The following is an 18,353-nucleotide window of genomic DNA, read 5'->3' as shown; positions in this document are numbered from 1 at the left end:
CGTCCTCGTCCTCGATATCCCCGATGCCCCGATGCGTCGTCCATGGAGCTATGCAATCATATTTATTTTTTTGCTTTTTTGATTCTCTGTTTTCTTCCCCTAATTGACGACACCCCTATTGCCATCCCCCAGCCATATGGCCGTGCTTGTGCATACATTTTAATTTGTTTACTTTGCGCCCATTGTTGCGAGTGAAAGAGGAGCCGCGCCGCATGGCGTGGCAGGGAATAGCCCGCTGAGGTGCCAGGCACCGACTCCCACACACACGTGCCTCCCGCTAAATACACTTTTACGTGACTCGACGACATCAGCGTGTGATGTTTATGGAGAGAGCGACGAGAGACCGACCAGGGGAGGTGGCTGTAGAAATTATGGACTGAAACGTCTTGGAATCGAATGATATCGTTTGCCACTGCAATTCAAAGTCGCCCCGAGGCGGAAGGACCCATAACTTCAAGGGGGTCTGAGCGTTTTCCAAGAACCCCATCGAATGGGGAACGCTACCGCCCCTCCACTCACTCGGCGGCTAATTTCCTCGACTCAGGCTCAGGCTCAGGTTTTAAAGTCGTAAAATGAATTTCCTGCCTGCACATTGACACTGATTTCATTTCATTTCATTGCATTTCATCTCATGCCAAACAGTCGCCCCGTTTCAATGGCAGAGACCCATAAAAGACACCGCCAAGAGCGCGCTGAGGAGCGGATGGTAGGCCGGGGGAAGGCGGAAAGCGGAAGGCGGAAAGCGCGAGCAATGCAAGTTAATGCAAAACGCGGCATTTAACACTTTTGAAAGGAAGCAGCAGCCAAACCAAGCAGCCATCTCCTCCGCTGCCAAAGCCCATCCCCATCCCCATCCCCATCCCCATCCCCATCCCCATCCCCATCCCCATCCCCTTACCATCCTTTCTGCTGTGCCTTTTGCCACGATACTATCTACCTGCACAGGCAGGCAGCCATCCAGGCAGCCAACCATTCACTGAGTCAGCCACACTATGGCCCTATAAAATGCTTACAAAATGTTGTTTTATATGAGACACACACATGCATGTACACCCGCACATGCACACCCGTGTATCCCTGCATCTGTGTGTGGGAATTGCATTTTACATGGGACGCACGTGTGCAACAACAGAGGCAGCAACAAAAACCAACTTTGCCCCAAGCAACAGAGGCACAGAAGAACAGAAGAGAGCAAGAGAGAGAGAGAGAGACAGAAACAGAAACGAATATGAAATGCTCTTTGGAAAGGTGAAGATACAGATACATTGAGTGCCGTGTCAGATACCTTGTTGATCGGCGATAGCACTGCCAGTACTCCCCCGTTTCGAAAAGATAGGGAATAAAAAGCATAAATCGCTTCACATGCGCAAACATCCCCTCCCCTCCCCTCCCCCGCCGCCAGTGCTGTCTCTTTCCAGTCTCTGTCGTTCCCTCTCTTTCTTCCGCTCTTCCGTGTGTGCCTTTGTGTGTGTGTGTGTGTGTGTATGTGTCAGCACTCATTAGGATTAATTTTCCGGTTGCAGCATAAACTGAAGCTTACAGAGAGAAGACACAGAGAAAGCAAGAGAGGAGGCCTCCTCCGTCAGGCGACTACGCTTAAGTGTTGAATGCCCGACCCGTAACTCTCTGTCTGTCCGTCGGCCTGTCCCTACGTCCGTCAGCCTTCAAACGTAATAAAAAGAGCGGTGCAGTGACTGCCGCCACACCACCAGCCACCCATCCTTCTCTCTCTCGCTGCAGGGGGCTGCTCTGAAAGAAAAAAGAAATAGTTAAACTGCATAAAATTTAATCAAGAGCGTTGAATGTCAGCCCTGGCCCTGGCTCTGTCAGGGGGCAGCCCGATGCGGCAGGTGGCACGGTGCATGGTGCACGGTGCACGGGGCACGGGGCACGTGGTAAGGGGCATGAACACAACCCCGAACACGTAAACGAGCAAAATGACATTTTATCATCAAAGGTGGGACAACAACAGCATGAGAGAGGTGCAGTAGGAGCGGCAGAATGAGAGATAAGGATAGACAAAAGGCCAGAAAGAGAAAGACAGAGGGAGAGAGACAGAGAGAGAGAGAGGTGGGGGGGTAGAAACACGAAGTCAGGAGAGTAACCCACTAGGGAATCGAGAACCATTTTGTGTGCGCTGAAGGATAACCTACATTTTACTTTTCAGTTTTTAGTTTTGCCCTTTTATGCACCCTGTCCCCTGCTGCTGCAATGCCACTGAATGAGTGAGTGAATGTGGATCTCTCTCTCTCTGTGTGTGTGTGTGTGTGTGTGGCCAGACAGGCTATAGAGCCATCTGTCTCTGTCCGTGCATGTGTTTGTGTGTGTGTATCCACTGTCTGTGTGTGTGTGTGTGTGAGTGACAAAGCAAAACTTTCCAATTAACTTTGATTAAAAAGTTTCCACTATCGCCCCTACAATGTAAACATGAAAAATTTGTTTGAATTAAACTGCTGGCAGACGTCAGGGACGCTTCGGACGGGCCGCTCCTTTTGGCCAGGCCAGAACCAATCGGCCGTCCGATGTGTGTGGCGTGGCGTGTGGGGGGAGAGGGGGCTTGGTGGCGGCAGGTGTACATAAAATCAATTTGCAATAAAATCAGTAAGTTGTATTTGGCCAGATCAAACATTGCGGCAGAAGCAGTAGAGATTGTGGCCGAAGAACTTCACGATTAGCCGCAGGATCTGTCGGGGAGAGGAGAAGGGTGTCAAGGAGGCAGGAATGGATACACAGATAGAGATCTGACTCTCGGCTACCGATGGGTAGTAAATCATCGATTAAATAACGTTTGGGAGTGGATCGAATAAATGCTTTACAAACTTGAAACACGAATGCAGCAGATACGCGGCTGATGCCGCATAATGGACAGCTGGCCGCAACCGCAGCCCTGCCACAGATATGCCAATCCACACACGTACACAGATACACAGACAACAATTGCACGGCTCAATGCATCAGTGTGTGTGTGTGTGTGTGTGTCAATTTGCAATATTTGTTTTCATTTCATTCACTTAAAATGCCGGGCCAAATGCTTTTGGTATGCCCCCGAAAGAGCGGGAGATAGGGTCCGCAATCGATTCTGAATACTTTCTGCCCGTTCTCGTATCTTAGAGGTGTGTTGGGGGTCACCTGCCCGTCCGCTCGTTGCCTCCTCAATCATCCACATACTCGCCACAAATGGCACATCAATTACATTCTTACATTGCATAGCAGATACAAATTTGCAACAACAATTGCAATTGCAATCCTGACTGGAAACCAGCATGTGCCAGCACTCCCTGATGCTGATGCTGATATGCTGATGCTGTTTTCTGTTTACTTGCCTGTTTGCCGTGCATATCCATATCCCCATATCCGGATCGGGGTCTGGTTTTAGACTACACAATGCCAAAAAATCTGTCGGCTGTCAATATGTGTGCAGTCTGTGCCTTATTTTGGGAAATGGAAACAAGCAGATGCTGTTGCAGGTGCACCTACACTCCCCACACAGCTGAGGTCAACCCATTCCTATACCCATTCCCATTCCTATTCCCAGAGCCATAGCCATTCCTACATGCCCCAGATTCGGGGCTCTCTGTTTGCATTGCGAATCAATCGGTTTGAATGATTGATAGAAATGTTTGCGATATACATTTGCCAGCTGGCACTGGCACTGGCACTGACACTGCCTCTGCTACTGCTACAGCCATCGATCGATCCGAAAGTTCGCCGCGGGGTGCCACAGAGCAGAGCGAAAAAATTACACATACGCCCCATGTGTGCGCGAGCGCGTGACAAATTTTAACGCTCTGACGCCCCATTCGTTGGAGTTTTATGCCGCCGCCGGCAAATGGCAGGAGCACACGAGTACTGTACTCGTAGAAGCTACCTAATAACGTTGCAGCATTAAAAAACCATAAAAAGAGATACGACGTCTTTGATGTAGGGCTGCTGCCTTAAAGCTGCCCTTTTTCCCGTCAGAGTATTCTCTTTAAGCGACTCTGGAGCGCATTAAAAGTTTGCTGCTTTTCCCGGGGAAAAACCCTTTTCTTGCGGTCTCCGAATCTGTGGCGAATCTTTACGTTGCGTTGCTGCCCCTTTCGGGGACTGCGCTGGGGCTGGGACTTAATAAATAATTTGGCCAACAAAAAATTGATGCTTCAATAAACCAGCAGCCAACGTCCGTTGTCGGCTTACCTTTTGGGACATGGCTCCATTCCGTCACTCCCTTTTTCTGGTTGGAAATAATCAACTTTGCGCAGCGCTGAAAGCCACACAAACTTCAATGTGCGCAAAACGCACTTCACAAATTGTTTGGCAGTTTCCTCTTTTCAACTCATATTTCTCTCTGCGCTTCTCCTCTTTTTTTTGTATCCTCCTCAAAACTTGAACGAGAGTTGACCAAAAGTAAATAATGACTAGGAGACAGAACCTCGAACCACGAACCACGACCCCAAGGGGAGGAAGGCTTGAAGACGGGCACAGGGGAACCACAGGCGATGCCGTCAGACTGTAAAGTAGGTCGAAACGTTTGAAAAAAGTAGTCACAAATCGATGGAAAGCCACCAGAAACGGAATCTCAAAAGAATGAATATCCCATGATCTAAGGAGTGCAACTATCTACAATATATATATATTTTTCTTTTGGACACGTATGGAGATCTTCCCTAGATCTGAACCACTAGCAAACTCCTCTTTTATCCCTTTTAATGCGTTTTCAGTAAAGTTTCAGAGGAGCTGCATTACTTTAGCAGTAGTGGGGCGGATGGGGATGGTGATGGGGATGGGATCGTGAATTATAAAGGATTATCTACTTAGAGGAATGACTCTGTGTGGCAGGTGCTGCGTGTGGTTCCTGATGCTCCTGCTACTCCGCTGATATACGCTTTGCAAATCCACAGCCCAACTGCGTTTAGTTGTGGCAGTATTTTATGGCGCTTCATTTGTGCTTTTTTTCGTTGTTGTTTTCGTTGCTCTCTTTCGGGGGTTTCCACTGGCTTTCCCCCGTCGGTTGTTTTTTATTTTATTTTTCACACACCGCAACGGCCGCGTGAGTTGTTTGTTTGTTTCGTTGTTTGCCTGTCGGTTGTGCATAAATTGCGGTGTGCGGAATGCCGACTCCTCGCTTACATTCCCCTCTCTGTCTCGTCCTGCCATTGAACTCCCCCTCGCAGCTTCAGATGGGATGCTGTTGCCACTGCCACTGCCACTGCCATTGCTACTGGCACTGTGTGCTCTGAAACAATAAACAACGTGACTTATCACATTGCGTAACTTGTGATTTAATTGGATTTATGCCCACGTACGCACGGTGCACGGTGGACGGTGCAGGCGGAGGGATTGCGTGTCGTTCTACCACCGATAGTCCACCGAATCGATAGTCACGGAATGGACTGGAATGGCATGGGTCTGCAATCCGATTCCTCACGTGGGAAGAGCCCCCGTGATGCATGCTGCAGGTCCCCCACCCCTTATGAGGATTTCTGCTCAATTTGATTGCAACTGCAGCGCCATCATTCGTCGTTTGTCCCTCGACCCTCGACCCTCGTCTCTCGTCGCACTCTTTGCTCTTTGCGTTGTGTAATGTCCAGAGCAGGGCTTCCCCTTCGCTTCGCTGGAAATCGGAGTGCAATCGGGCTGCCATCGATTGTGGTTGTGCAAAGTTTTTAATTATGTTTGCGGTTAGCAATTGGATTTCTTTCTGCCACACTGCCACACAGAGAGAGAGAAATGAGACATAGTGGAGCGGTGCGCTGCCAGGACACGTGACGGGCACAAATACGGTTGCCGCTGAATTATTTGATATGCCAGTCGCAATAATATTTTTTCCTGCCTTCCGCCAGTTAAATTTTCGATTTGCTCGGGTTTTTGTCCCCCACTCTGGAGGGGATATTTGAGCAACGCGTCAAAATGTTAAATATTCCATGCGAACTATTTAAATGCAATCCAAAGGCCCGAAAAGAAAGAGAAAAACCAAAAAAGGGAGAGTGCAGCAGGGAGGGGGGCTGCAACAGAATCGTAAATATTTGCCACACACACGGACACGGACCACTCGGAGCAGGGCAAAAGTGTAAAAAAGACTACTCCACTGCAACACGGGACGGGGCAGGACGGGACGGCAGGGCTGCGGGGAAAGGAAATCAAATGCGCGCCAACATGGCGTATGCGTAATTATAATTATGTAATGCAAACAGCACAAAGCACAAACCCACACACACACAGAGACAGATAGTGGCACACAAGCACAAACGCACACACACACACTCATACGCACATGTCATTTTAATTAGCATATAGAGCAAAACACGCATACGCCACGTTGGACTCCCGGACTCAATTTCAAGGCACTTGGCATTTTGGATATCCTCCTCCTGCTCCTCCCAGAGCATAATTGTTCAACAGGCTAACAGGCAAATGGGTGAGCGGGGGGAATCGCACGACAGTTGCGCATTCAATTAACGCAACCCTCGCACACACGCCGGCACAGAACTCACACATACACACACACACATTCGAGTTTCCCTAAAACTAGGCCGCAACTTCATCTCCCTCTCTCCCTGGCGCCCCACGATTATCGAGACGCTGTGGATGCCTCTTTTTTGGGGCCGCCATAACATTTTTGGGTAGAGTAATCAGCCACAGCATCCTCCCCGCGCTTAAGCGCTTCCTTCTGCCACACTCCCTGCCCTGCCCCCCCTGGATGTGTCTATGAGAATACATAATTAAACGATTCCACAGTTTTGGGCATTTAAATTAAATTATGGCAGTGGCAGTGGCAGTGGCAGTCGTAGGGCCAGTAGCCGTGGCAAGTGTTTAGAGCAGCAGACAAAACGTAGGAGGGGGGAAACGGGGAGGAAATAGCGCATATCGAGCGCTGCTGTTAATTGACAGATGCTAATTATTACCTAATTATTATTTATGTGGCAGCCTCGTTGTCTGCGCGATGGCGTCGATATACGCCTAAGGGTTTTTCCGCTCTCTCTTTAATTGCTGCGATTCGAGCGGCATAGAAAATCAGATTCGCATTCAAATGCTGTACCGAAAGCGGAACTGCGGCACTTTCATAATTCGCCCAAAAGCCGCTCTCAGACAGGCTTCCTGAAGGTTTTTGGGGAGGAGGCAGGAGGGGCTTCCATCCCACCCTTCACCTTCCACCCTCCAATTGTACGAACTGTTGGGCAAATGTTCAACGAGTTATAAAACCAAAAATCGAGCGAGTGAAAGCCCCAGAGTGAACTGAGGGAAAACTTTGCTGCAGGGCCAAAATATGAAAAGTTTTACTCAAAAACTGCCACGCCTCCTCCGTATGTGGAATGTGGGCTGCCGTGTGTGCATACATATATGCATACGTGGAAAGGAAAGCACTGCCTTTTTGTGATTAGCATAAAACTGCCAAAGTCTGAGGCTGGCTTCGCCTATGAGTCTGACTCCTGCCCGGAGACCATAAACATTCATACACTCGTTGAGCTCTACAGCTCGTTCCAAGGACCAAGACACCCGGCAGCACCCACAACGCTCTGCTCTCTGCTCGGGCTCTAAATACCTCAAAAAATATTGGCAATGGGCAACAGCAGCAGCAGCAGCAATACGAGCCTAACGAAAGCTGACCGGAAAGTCAGCCAGTTCTGCATCCACAATGCGTCCAATGGGGCAGGCTAGTCTCCTCTTCTCTCCTCTCCACTCCACTTCACTCGACTCGACTCGACTGGACTCCTCCCCACACTCTCCACGACTCTCGGACCCCGAATCGGGTTTGTTTGCATGTGTTGCGCACTTGTGCTGTGAGGCTTACCTTGCACATCCGCTCTCGAACACACACACTTGTGCATTTTTTGTGGATGGGAATGGCCAAGGGAGGAATGGGGGAGCAGTCGTACTACTATTTGGCAGGCTAAACGAGTTTAGTTGGCCAAACATTATCATAACTTGGTCGTTTGCAAGCCGCAATGGTGTAATCGTTTCATTTTTAAAAACGTTTTCGGCATTTTTACGGTACTTTCCCAAAATGGCTGCCTTTTCCGTTCATTATTTTGATGTCCGGTTGTGCAAAGGAGAGGGTGCACAGCAAGGGGAGGGAGTGGGGGAGGCCTAAAAACTGAGAACGGAAAATCGAAAAACTAAAACGGCAACTGCCTTTTTTTGGGGGGCTGGGCTCATTTAAAATGCAATGCGGCGTCGGAGCTAAACGTCTCCACTGTCGGTGTCTGTCCATGGATGTGCTTGCAGGTGTGGATGTGGGTGTGTGTGTGTCTGTGTGTCTGTGTGTGTATATACCGTTTGGCGCATAATAATAAACTTTCACTTTAGAGAGAGAAAGTAGAGCTATTCAAAGAGTATGGGCCTTCATTCGACAACAATTTAAGCGGAAAATGATTGCCACCCCCTCAGGGGTGGTGATTGCTGGCGGGGTATGCATGTGTCATGGGGCTAACCCCTTTTTTTTGTGTGTGTCGAAACTTGAAGCTACCGCAGCTGGCCGCAGGTGTCGGCATATAATTAATTCTATGCATAATCAAACAAAGCGAAATAAAAACGCCTATTAATTATAGTTTTTGACCCACAAACCCCTCCTGGTCTCAGCCCCCCAAATTACTTTACTCGTGGGGGGTGTGTGTGTGGGTGGAAAAATTAATTCAATGCGCTTAAATTTCACGTCTATTAGTCTTCCGAGTAGAGAATCCTACGCCAGTTTCTAATTTCCATACATTTTTTGCCGCTGCCGCTCTGCTGCTGCTGCCGCTGCTGCTGTGTTTGGCATTTCGGGCCATCCAACAGGCAATTAATTTAGAATTTTAATACTCCAAACTCGCTGAACCAACACACAGAGAGCCCCCACCCACATACCACCCCCTGCTGGCTAATTGTGGCCTGCTTTTGCAGAGGGTGTAAGCCCCAACGAGTGACCCTGGCCAGGTCGCTTGCTGGGCGGCAACTTTTGCCCATAAAGATCGATTTATGCTTTAAAGAAGAGAGGCAGAAGCAGAAGCCGGAGATTGGAGTTTTGAGCTGCCGCTGGGGAGACACATATCCCAGAGAAGGTACGGGTTAAGTAGAGCTCCCTCCCTCTCGCACTGACCTTCGCTGGGTGGGAGGGGAGTGGCACACGGCGTGGCAAGAGGAGAAACACCTGGCCGAACGGCGGAGGCGGAGGCGAGGGCGAGGGCGGAAGCGGAAACTGTCAAAGGCACAGCAAACACAAACGCAATGCCACTGAGGAGGTGGCAAAAAAAAACCATTAGACGACACAATTTACTAGGTCAGCAGCAAAGGATGGCAGGTGGCAGGGCAATAAAAACAAAAGTGCCAACTGGCATGAGGCATGAGGCAGCGACGACTGTTAGAGTGGCAGTGGCACTGGCAGAATGGCAGGCGGCAAGAGGGCACAGCCAGGTGGCAACTTGTGCAAACAGTTTAAAGTGCGCTCCTCGGCTCCTCCACCATTCGGGGCATGTAATAAGACAAAGTGGAAATTTAATCAACAATAAACCCGAAACTGTTAAATAGACAAACAAAACAGAGGAAACGAGGGGGGGCAGGGGAGGTCAGGGGCACGAAAATTGAGACAATGAAAAGCCTGTTATTTATGCTGTGGCAGAGCTAATTACGAAAATAAAACATGATTTATGGCCGTCGACTCCCTGATAAAACGGTGGCCAGAATGAGACCCAATGAGCCACACTCTCGTGCGTGTGGCAACAAAGTTAAGATGTGGTCCACATGAGAGCGAAGAGATTGAGCGGAAGGAAGGAAGCCACAAGGAAATGTATAGCCAAGTAAACAATGGGCGCTCGTCTGTGAGTTCAAGTTATGGGCAATTATTTGTGGATAATTGGTATGCGAGACAGCAGCAGCCGCCACTGAATGAGTTGACAAGCTGAGGATGATAGGGGTCTAAGCGTGGGGTGGCAAGAGGAGCGGGCAGGGCCAGGGGCAGAGACAGAGACAGAGACAAGGACAGGAATAAGCGTGTTAGGCGCGTAGACAAGTCAATGGCTCGGAAACAAACTGCAGGCAAATCAATCAGGCAAACACACACAAAAGAGGACACAAGTTGTCTCGAAAGGAAGAGCAGGGCCAAATGCTCATCATTATGGCTCATTAGCAGAGCAATTTTCTTGTATTTCGCTTCTCTTGGGTCTTACTCGCATATTGAATGCTGCTAATTTGGCCATAAGCCCCTCGAGCGAGCCCTCGTGCCTCGGCTTTCTCGTCCATAATGCCAAATCTCTCGCTCTGTGTGTCAACGTCGACAAAACTATGCCAGAGCTCTCACTAAGCCCCACCACCACCACTGCCACCATCTAGCCCGTCCACTAAGCCTAAGCCAACTGCTTATTACTCGCATATACTTACATGGCTTGTGCGCCAAAAAGAATGCCACAGAAAACGCAAGCTCTTTCAGCCCGGCAAGAACTGGTTGTCGCCGGGACTGGGACCGACTGCCACCCCCCATTCTGTAATGCTCCGAATATAAATGGGATCAGATTCACTGGAGGTGGGGGTTGGGGGTTGGGGGTTGGGAGTCATCCAACAGACAAAGAGGGAGCTCATCTCGTTTCATTTCATCTGGTGTTATCCTTCCACCTGCTCCGCCGGACTTCGTTTTGCCGCCGTTGCCTCTCATTGATTTTTACATGCAATTCAGTGGGAGTGAGGGGCAGAATAAGGCCGCCGCGGGCTTGGGCGTGTCCAAAAAATAATTACCCGCAAAAATGTAGGAACAAAATCTGCCCACATCAACGCAAAGCAAAGAGGCAAGCAGGCGAGGGACTGTGCACTCAGCAGGAAACGGAAACGGGATTGGGAATGGTTTAATGTGGCAGGGCGGCAGGGAGGAAACACGTGTTGTGTACGACGGTGGGTGTGTGTGGGTGGAACATACATGGCATACATGGCAGTCGCTGGGGCTTGCTTGCTGATAGCCTTTATTGTCTGCAACTGTTGCGAGTCTTAATGTCAACGATGCGACGGGCACAGTGCCTCGCTTGTTGACGTTGCAACCACCGCAGCAACAAATGTGCATAGAGTCAGCAGCAGTGGCAGTAGAAGCACCAGGAGTGGGATAAGCAAATGCAAAGGCAACAGCAACAGCCACAGCCACAGCAACAGACTGCTGGCTCTCATTATGTGTAATGGCTGTAGCAACATCATCAACGGCCAGTAAACAACAACAAAAGGCGGAGCAGCAGAAGCAGTAGCAGCAGCAGTGGGGCATGCAACAGCAGCACCAGCAGCACCGGAGAGCAGGGAGAAGAGTAAGAACAACTGGAACAGAAGCCAACTGCTGCTGCTGCTGCTGCTGTTGCTGCTGTCATGGAGTCCGAAATGCCAACAATGGCTGGCCGAAAGCCGAAAGGAGGAAGTCATGAATGCCATCTACCTGTACATTTGCGCCATGAAAGGAAACTCGGCGAAAGGATAGGAAAGGCTTCTCTTCTGCCATCCAGCAGTTACTTAATGCCGCTGGGCAATACCCAGTAATGAGAAATATGAGTATGAGAGCGAAAAAGTTGCGAACCAGAGATGCGAAAGAAGCTCCTAGTGAAAATTCAGCAGCCACTGCAATGAATGTCGCAACTTTTCAGACTTTTGGAAACACAACGTATTCATTGCATAAGGGGATAGGGATAAGAATAAGGGATTAGGGGATATGGTATAAGCAAATTGTTCCATGTTATCGATTACTAATCGATTGTTTCCCCCTTTTAGCATGGACTACACGTGTCTCTTCTGCTGCAGCCTGGCGTTCGCCCTCTATCTGAACACCCTCAATGCTGGCTTCGTCTACGACGACAGGTAAGAGAAGGATCGCTAAAATGTGGGGGCCAACGGAATGTTCAACCTTCCAGGAAAATGTATTAAAGTTGCGATGTCATACACACACGTATGCAGACAAGCTCTAACACAACCTCAATTGCGTTACATGGCAAAAAAATAACATAAAGGGAAGAATAGCCGAAGCCTTTGATGCCTTCCCTGATAAACCATCGCTGCCTGGAATATCTTCAGAAAAATTAAAAACGATCTTAGCGCTTTCTCATTCTAAGGTGTCTGCCTTAGAGAAATGCATTCTTCATATGAAAATGAAGGAATGGGAGCCCAAATGAATTGAACTCAATTTTAGCGCTTAAGGATCTTTCAATTTTGAATGCACTCTTGGCAAGTTCTACTATAAATAGCAAAGTAAAGCACATAAAAAGAAGGGTTCGGGCACCTATTTGTAGCAAGAAAACCTTTGATCTGTATGGTGTCCCTCTATGAATTGCACCATCATCTGCTAGAAATCATAGTGCCCCCTTTCTTGGAAAGTGTATACAAAAAGTATCAGTGGTGGAGAGAGAGAGAGAGGTTGCTGTGCTAGTGGCATGCCTTGATGCTGCAATGGAATTTCAGTGGTGCTTAAAATCGAATTTCAGCTATGGCAAGGCACCCACACACACACACACCCACACACACACACACCCACACGGACACACACCCACACGGAAAGACAGACCGACAACAGACACTGCGGCTGGCTGCCTGACAAGAAGGCGCTCCAGCGACTTTATGCGGCATTAGAGTGGCATTTGTTTATGTGAACCACTACCCTCCTCCTGCGGAGCGACTCCTCATCGGCGTTTCCATGATATACGAGCTGCCGTGTGGCGTCGTCGTCGTCGTCCTCGTCCTCGTCCTCGTCGGTGCCGTTGTCACGAACACCACACCAAAATCCTACAAAAGTCCTGCCTGCTGTGCGTGCGGAGGGAAAGAGCGCACACAGGTGTGCCCCGACAGGGACAGCAGGAGGAGAAGCAGGAGCAGGAGGATTAGTGGGAGGAAGGGCACCCGCCAAAGACCAAAATGCAAGCTAAAGTGTGTGCGTGGGTGGGAAAAGCCAACAGGATGCCAGAAGCCGATGGATGATGTTGCCATTGTAGTCGATGTCGTTGCCACCGTTGTTGCTGCAGACGCAGATGCAGATGCAGTGCGTGCTGATGCTGATGACAACATCGAAGTGCAGCTTTGGGTCTGTGCGTGTGGTGACCCAGAGGGAGTCCGGAATGCCGATGCCCCCTTAATGATTGGACAAAGGACGTGGGCATGGCCATGCCTGAGGTCTGCTCATTCCTTAGCCCATCATCCTCCATCCGTACATTCCTGTAACCTTCCCTCTAATATCCGTTCCTCTCGGTCTTTTCAGACGCGCCATTCTGGGCAATGCGGATGTCTCTGGCGGCGGGCCCTGGCAACGGAGCTTCGCCAACGACTTCTGGGGCACCCCGCTGACGGACAGCGGCTCCCACGGCTCCTGGCGACCCCTGTGCGTCCTCAGCTTCCGGCTCAACTATTTCCTTGGAGGTGGCTTCGCGCCGTGGGGATTCCACCTGGTAAACAATCTGCTGCACTGCGTTGCCACGGCTCTGGTGGTGCGCGTGGCACGCACTCTGCTCGCCTCCGTATGGGCGGTGCTAGCCGCGGGTGCCCTATTCGCGGCGCACCCCATCCACACGGAAGCCGTGGCCGGCGTTGTGGGGAGGGCGGATGTGGCAGCGTGCGTCTGCTACCTGCTCACGTACCTCAGCTATCTGCGGCACATGCGCTGGCGCGAGTCCGGTGATCCCCGCCAGTGGCTGGCCCTGGCCGCGACCCTGATCCTCGCCCTGGCAGGACTCCTCTGCAAGGAGACCGCCATCACGGCACTCCTGGTGTGCGCTCTCTTCGATGTGATTCGGGGAGTGAGTGGACAGGTGGATAAGGTGAGTAGCAGGACCTCTCGAACTGCTGGGGTAACAATCCTCAATCTGCCTCTCTTTCTCTCTCTCTCTCTCTCTCTCTGCTTAGCAACGCCTCCGGTCTGTGTGCATTGTCCTGGGGGCTCTCTTCTGCAGCGCCTACTGCCGTCTAGTCATCGTCCCAGGGCCACAGACGGCCTTCTCCAGCGCAGACAACCCCATTTCCCGCACCCCATCCGCCTGGACGCGGCTCCTCACGTTTCTTTACCTGCCGGTCTTCAATTTTCGATTGATGCTGCAGCCGCAGGTCCTGAGCTTCGACTGGGGCATGGATGCGCTGCCGCGCGTCACCTCCCTGTGGGATCGAAGGAACGCCCAGTCCGCCTGCTTCTACTCCGTGCTGGTGGGCGTGGCGTGGCACAGCTGTCGGCAGTTGCTCTGCAACGGAGGGGGAAAGGACGTGGGCGGAGTATCAGTGGCGGGAATGGCTGGAAATGCGCCGCCATTCCCGCAGTACCACATCCAGAAGGTGGCCGCAAGTCGCAAGTCCCGCTCCAAGCGCAAGCGACTGGCGGCCAGCAACAAGTACCAAGCCTTTGAGGCAGCAGCCGCCTATCCGCCTATCCACCAAGAGACGGCGCTTCCATTCGCTGCCAAACAGCCGTGCAGCAGGGACTGCAACAACAACAGCAGCAGTGGAGCCTATCCGCATCCGCATCACCTCGTGTCTTCCGCCTTCCGCGGCTCCCGGAGCAGCAGCAGCTGCAGCAACAGCACCACCTCCAGCAACAAGAGCTCCGGCAGCAGCTCCTCCTCGAGTTCGAGTTCCAGTTCGAGCTCCAGCTCGAGCACCAGCTCGAGTTCCTGCAGCAGCTCCCTACTGCCACAGCGATGCTCCTCCGAGTATCTCCTCGGAGGAATGTCGCCAAAGAGTCGCCATGCCTGCATTATGCTCATGTCCTGCTCCTTCCTCGGGCTCCCCTTCCTGCCCGCCAGCAACCTCTTCTTCTATGTGGGCTTCGTCGTGGCCGAGCGGCTCCTCTACCTCCCCTCCGTGGGGTTCTGCTTGCTGGTGGGCTACGGAGTGTCCCGCCTCTTGGCCTCCTCGCAACGGACACGTTGCACTCTGGTCCTGTGCCTCAGCGTATGCCTTCTTGCCGCAATGAGCCTGAGGACGGTGCGCCGCAACGCCGACTGGCGGGACGAGGAGAGCCTCTACAGGAGTGCGATTGCCGTGAATCCGCCAAAGGGTGAGTGAGTCATCTACCAGGAGACCAACTCCCAAACGTAATCGAGCACTCGGATAATATGGTTCTCCTGTTTTCTGATATCTGTGCAGCGTTGGGCAATCTGGGAAGCGTGCTTAGCTCTCAGGGACGCTACGAGGAGGCCAAACAGGTCCTGCAGGAGGCCATCCGGTACAGGCCCAACATGGCGGATGTGCACTTTAATCTGTGAGTATCCCTCAAAAATACCGTGTGTTTTCTGTTCCCGGTTTCCCTTTCGCCTGGGAATCATCGACACTTTGACTGTGTTTTCCGAGATGTTTCAGTCTCGAATGCGAAGGGGAAATCTGGAACACCCCCCTCCTGCTCTGCCGCACATGTGACATGGGAAAAGCGATGCGATAAATGGCAGCCATTTTCATTATCTTTCCATTCCCCTCCGCTCTATCCCACATCCCCCTTTGATCCACTTTGCTTGGGTGCGCATTTAGTGCGGCCATTTTATGCAGCGAAGCAGCAGCAGCGGCAGCAGCATCGCAGAGTTATGAAGGATCCCATCCCCGCGCGTAATACAATGCCGAACAAGCTGTCAAATGAAGCCCATTTCCTACTATTCTTCCTCCCTTTCTGACTTTTTTCTCCGCTTCGAGACGAGAGACAAGAGAGAAGAGACAAGAGACAGGCACGCAGCAGCAATCCTCCAAGGCTCCTCAGGCTATGGCTCCGGCTCTGGGTCTGGCTCTGGCTCTTGCCCCGACTCCATGGCTCCTCTCTCCCCGGCAGGAGGGCATTTGCGTGCTGGAGAACTATGCGCATTTCGTGCTGCATACTTTCCGAATGCAATGCTCGACAAAAGTCCTTAGCTTTCACACTCTGCTGTCCTTCGTCCTCCGTCCTCCGTCGTCTGTGTGTCCGTCTGTGCGTCTGTCAACGTCTGACAAAGTCTGTAAGCGTGCTGTGTTCTCAGTTCTTTCCTTTCCTTTCCATTCCTCCGCTGGCCGCCCTTCTCTGGCTCTCTATGTTTTGTTGTCTGGTGTCCCTGTTGTCTGTTCGCATTGCATTTTTGCTCATTGCGCATATTTCACAGCAGCAGCGTCGCGACACAACATAACGGGGGCTACAGGAAAGCGGCAGCAGCAGCAGCAGCAGCAGCAGCAGCAGCAGCAGCAGCAGAGGCATCAGGAAAAACGGAAATACAAAGCAGAAAAAAACGAGCGGAGAAAAAGCGAGCGCGGAGTTGCGCTTTGAATATTCAGTGCGTCATTTTGGGTTTCCTTTTTACCGCCTGTCTGTCAACGTCAGAGGAGCGGAGTGGAGCGGAGCGGAGCCGAGGCTTGTCGCATGCCAGATTATTGCTTGTACTTCATACTATTCCATCGTGCGCCTTCCACCGGGTTGAGCTCCATCTTTGGGCCTTCGCTTACTGCCCTCCGAGTGGGGGCTAATGCTACTGTCACAGTCTTCAAGTCAATGGTTCAGAATCAGGTCACACACTGCTAAGGCCTCCATTATGTGTGCTGTGTGTCCTGCGTGGAAACCCTTCAACAGGGAGGACCAGGGAAAATCCAGAGCCGCCAACAAAGCGAACCAACCACTCGCTAATCGAAAATCAATGTTGTTTGGGGGCCAACCGCAGGAGCAGCAACAGCAGAGGCAGCAGAGGCAGCAACAGCAGCATTCCATACTCCTTCTCTGGGAATACGGATACACACATCTTGTAGATACATTATTTACTGCGATCAAATCATCAATAGGAATGCTCGCGGCGCCGTCGCTGTCGCTTGCTTGACTGATTGCCAGGCGACTCCCTCCACAAACACACAAGCACACATCCACACATCCGAAGGAGTGTTTGCCAGGACGCAGGACTCGAGCGAGTTCGAGTACGAGTACGGGACTGAGGACTGAGGACCGGGGACTATTGGCATTCCACCTCCTGCTGCTGGAGAGCCAAACACCGAAACCAGAAAATCACTGAACTGTATAATTTGATTTTTTACTTTTACGTGTAACGTCAGACATTCGTTCTTTTTATTGTTGCCAAACACTGACAGCACCAGCATCAGCAGCAGCACCAGCAGCAACAGCAACAGCAACAGCAGCATCGATGTGGCATCAGGCATCAGGAAATAGAAAAGTGGGGAAAAAGTGCATCGCTTTAAGAGGCCCCGCCCCTGCCCTCGCATCCTTCTGCTGCTGCTTCTGACAAACTAATTACATAAATCCAAGTGGCGTCTCCTCCTTCAAGTGGCAGCAACCCTTCAAACCGTTCCTCCATTCCATTCCCCTGCATTCAGCAGGTCCTTGAGGCACTCCTCAGGCTCTAGTATCTCGCTGTAGGGCTTAGGCGCTCTAATTAGATCACGAGGGCGGCAAGCGGCACAAGTTCAGGCGACAGTCTATTAATGTCAACACTTTCACTCTCTCTCTCTCTCTCTCTCTCTCCGCGAACTACAGGGGCATCCTGCACCAGAACCAACAGGACTACGCGGCAGCCGTCGAGTGCTTTCAGCGGGCCATTAAATTCAGGCCGAATCTGGCAGGTGAGTGCATCAAACGGGGGAATCCTTAGCCGCAAGGACCTTGACTGACTTGTGTCCTCCTCTTGGCCTCTTGGCAGTGGCGTACCTCAATCTGGGCATATCATTCATTGCGCTCGGAAAGCGCCAGCAGGCCATGGAGATCCTCCAGGCTGGCGCCACGCTGGATGGGGCATCGGTGCGCGATCGAGGGGCCCACGATCAGGCGAGGAGTTCAGCGTATCTCCAGCTGGGAGCCCTCTATGTGGAGCAGGGAAAACTGCAGCGGGCACTGGCTGTCTACCGCGAGGCTTTCTCTTCCCTGCCAGGACTCCCACAGCAGCGGGAGGTCCTTTATCAGCGCATTGGGGACGTCCTGGGCCGCCTCCAGCAGTGGGATGAGGCGGAACGGCATCATAGAGCGGCGCTCGAGCTGCAGCCGAATCAAGTGGCGGCACATCTGTCGTACGGCATCACACTGGCACGAAACGTAGGTAGACGATACACATTCGTCTCGAAAGTGGTCCTTAAGTGGTTCTTCCTTTCGTCTCCCTTGCAGAGTAGCCGCTCGGCGGAGGCTGAGATGTGGTTTAAGCGAGCCCTGAAACTGGCGCCCGACCAGGCCAGCGTCTATCATCACTACGGTAAGTGTCACTAGCGCAAGGAGCCAGGGAATGCTTTGCTAATTGTTGTTGTTTCGCCTCCAGCCGAATTCCTCTCGCTGCAATCGCGACACCACGAGTCTGCTGTCTACCATCGCAGGGCCGCAGAACTGGCGCCCACGGACTATGCTCTGGTTGTGGCAGCGGCCACAGCCATGCGACTGCTGGATCGGAAAGCGGAGGCGGAGATCTGGTACAGGAAGGTGAGTCTCCCGGACCTTGAATCGCCCTTGAAACCGTCTCCAACTGAAG

The 18,353-nt window shown here is 51.6% G+C and overlaps 2 protein-coding genes across 3 annotated transcripts in view; one reads left to right on the top strand and one right to left on the bottom strand.

The window, feature by feature from the left end:
• The window catches only part of LOC6595603, a 99,097-nt gene that overhangs the window by 62,541 nt on the left and 18,203 nt on the right, over positions 1 to 18,353 (bottom strand). The gene's annotated exons all lie outside the window — the stretch shown is intronic.
• LOC6595608 (transmembrane and TPR repeat-containing protein CG4341) overlaps positions 1 to 18,353 on the top strand; it is a 29,310-nt gene that overhangs the window by 10,021 nt on the left and 936 nt on the right. Inside the window, exons 2-9 of one of the 2 annotated variants that reach the window (XM_026988188.1) lie at positions 11,689 to 11,775; positions 13,163 to 13,718; positions 13,804 to 14,944; positions 15,034 to 15,148; positions 17,378 to 17,463; positions 17,541 to 17,929; positions 17,999 to 18,083; positions 18,147 to 18,304. In XM_026988188.1, coding sequence (XP_026843989.1) covers positions 11,689 to 11,775; positions 13,163 to 13,718; positions 13,804 to 14,944; positions 15,034 to 15,148; positions 17,378 to 17,463; positions 17,541 to 17,929; positions 17,999 to 18,083; positions 18,147 to 18,304 — 2,617 coding nt within the window. Of the gene's footprint in view, positions 1 to 11,688; positions 11,776 to 13,162; positions 13,719 to 13,803; positions 14,945 to 15,033; positions 15,149 to 17,377; positions 17,464 to 17,540; positions 17,930 to 17,998; positions 18,084 to 18,146; positions 18,305 to 18,353 lie in introns of those variants that run through there. The other variant, XM_026988189.1, reaches the window with a different exon arrangement.

The sequence above is a fragment of the Drosophila persimilis genome, unplaced genomic scaffold (assembly GCF_003286085.1).
Source record: "Drosophila persimilis strain 14011-0111.01,24,50 unplaced genomic scaffold, DperRS2 tig00000191-arrow-pilon, whole genome shotgun sequence".
Lineage (NCBI taxonomy): Eukaryota > Metazoa > Arthropoda > Insecta > Diptera > Drosophilidae > Drosophila > Drosophila persimilis.
Note: the sequence above shows the minus strand (reverse complement) of the source record. Positions and strands in the feature narration are given on the sequence as shown.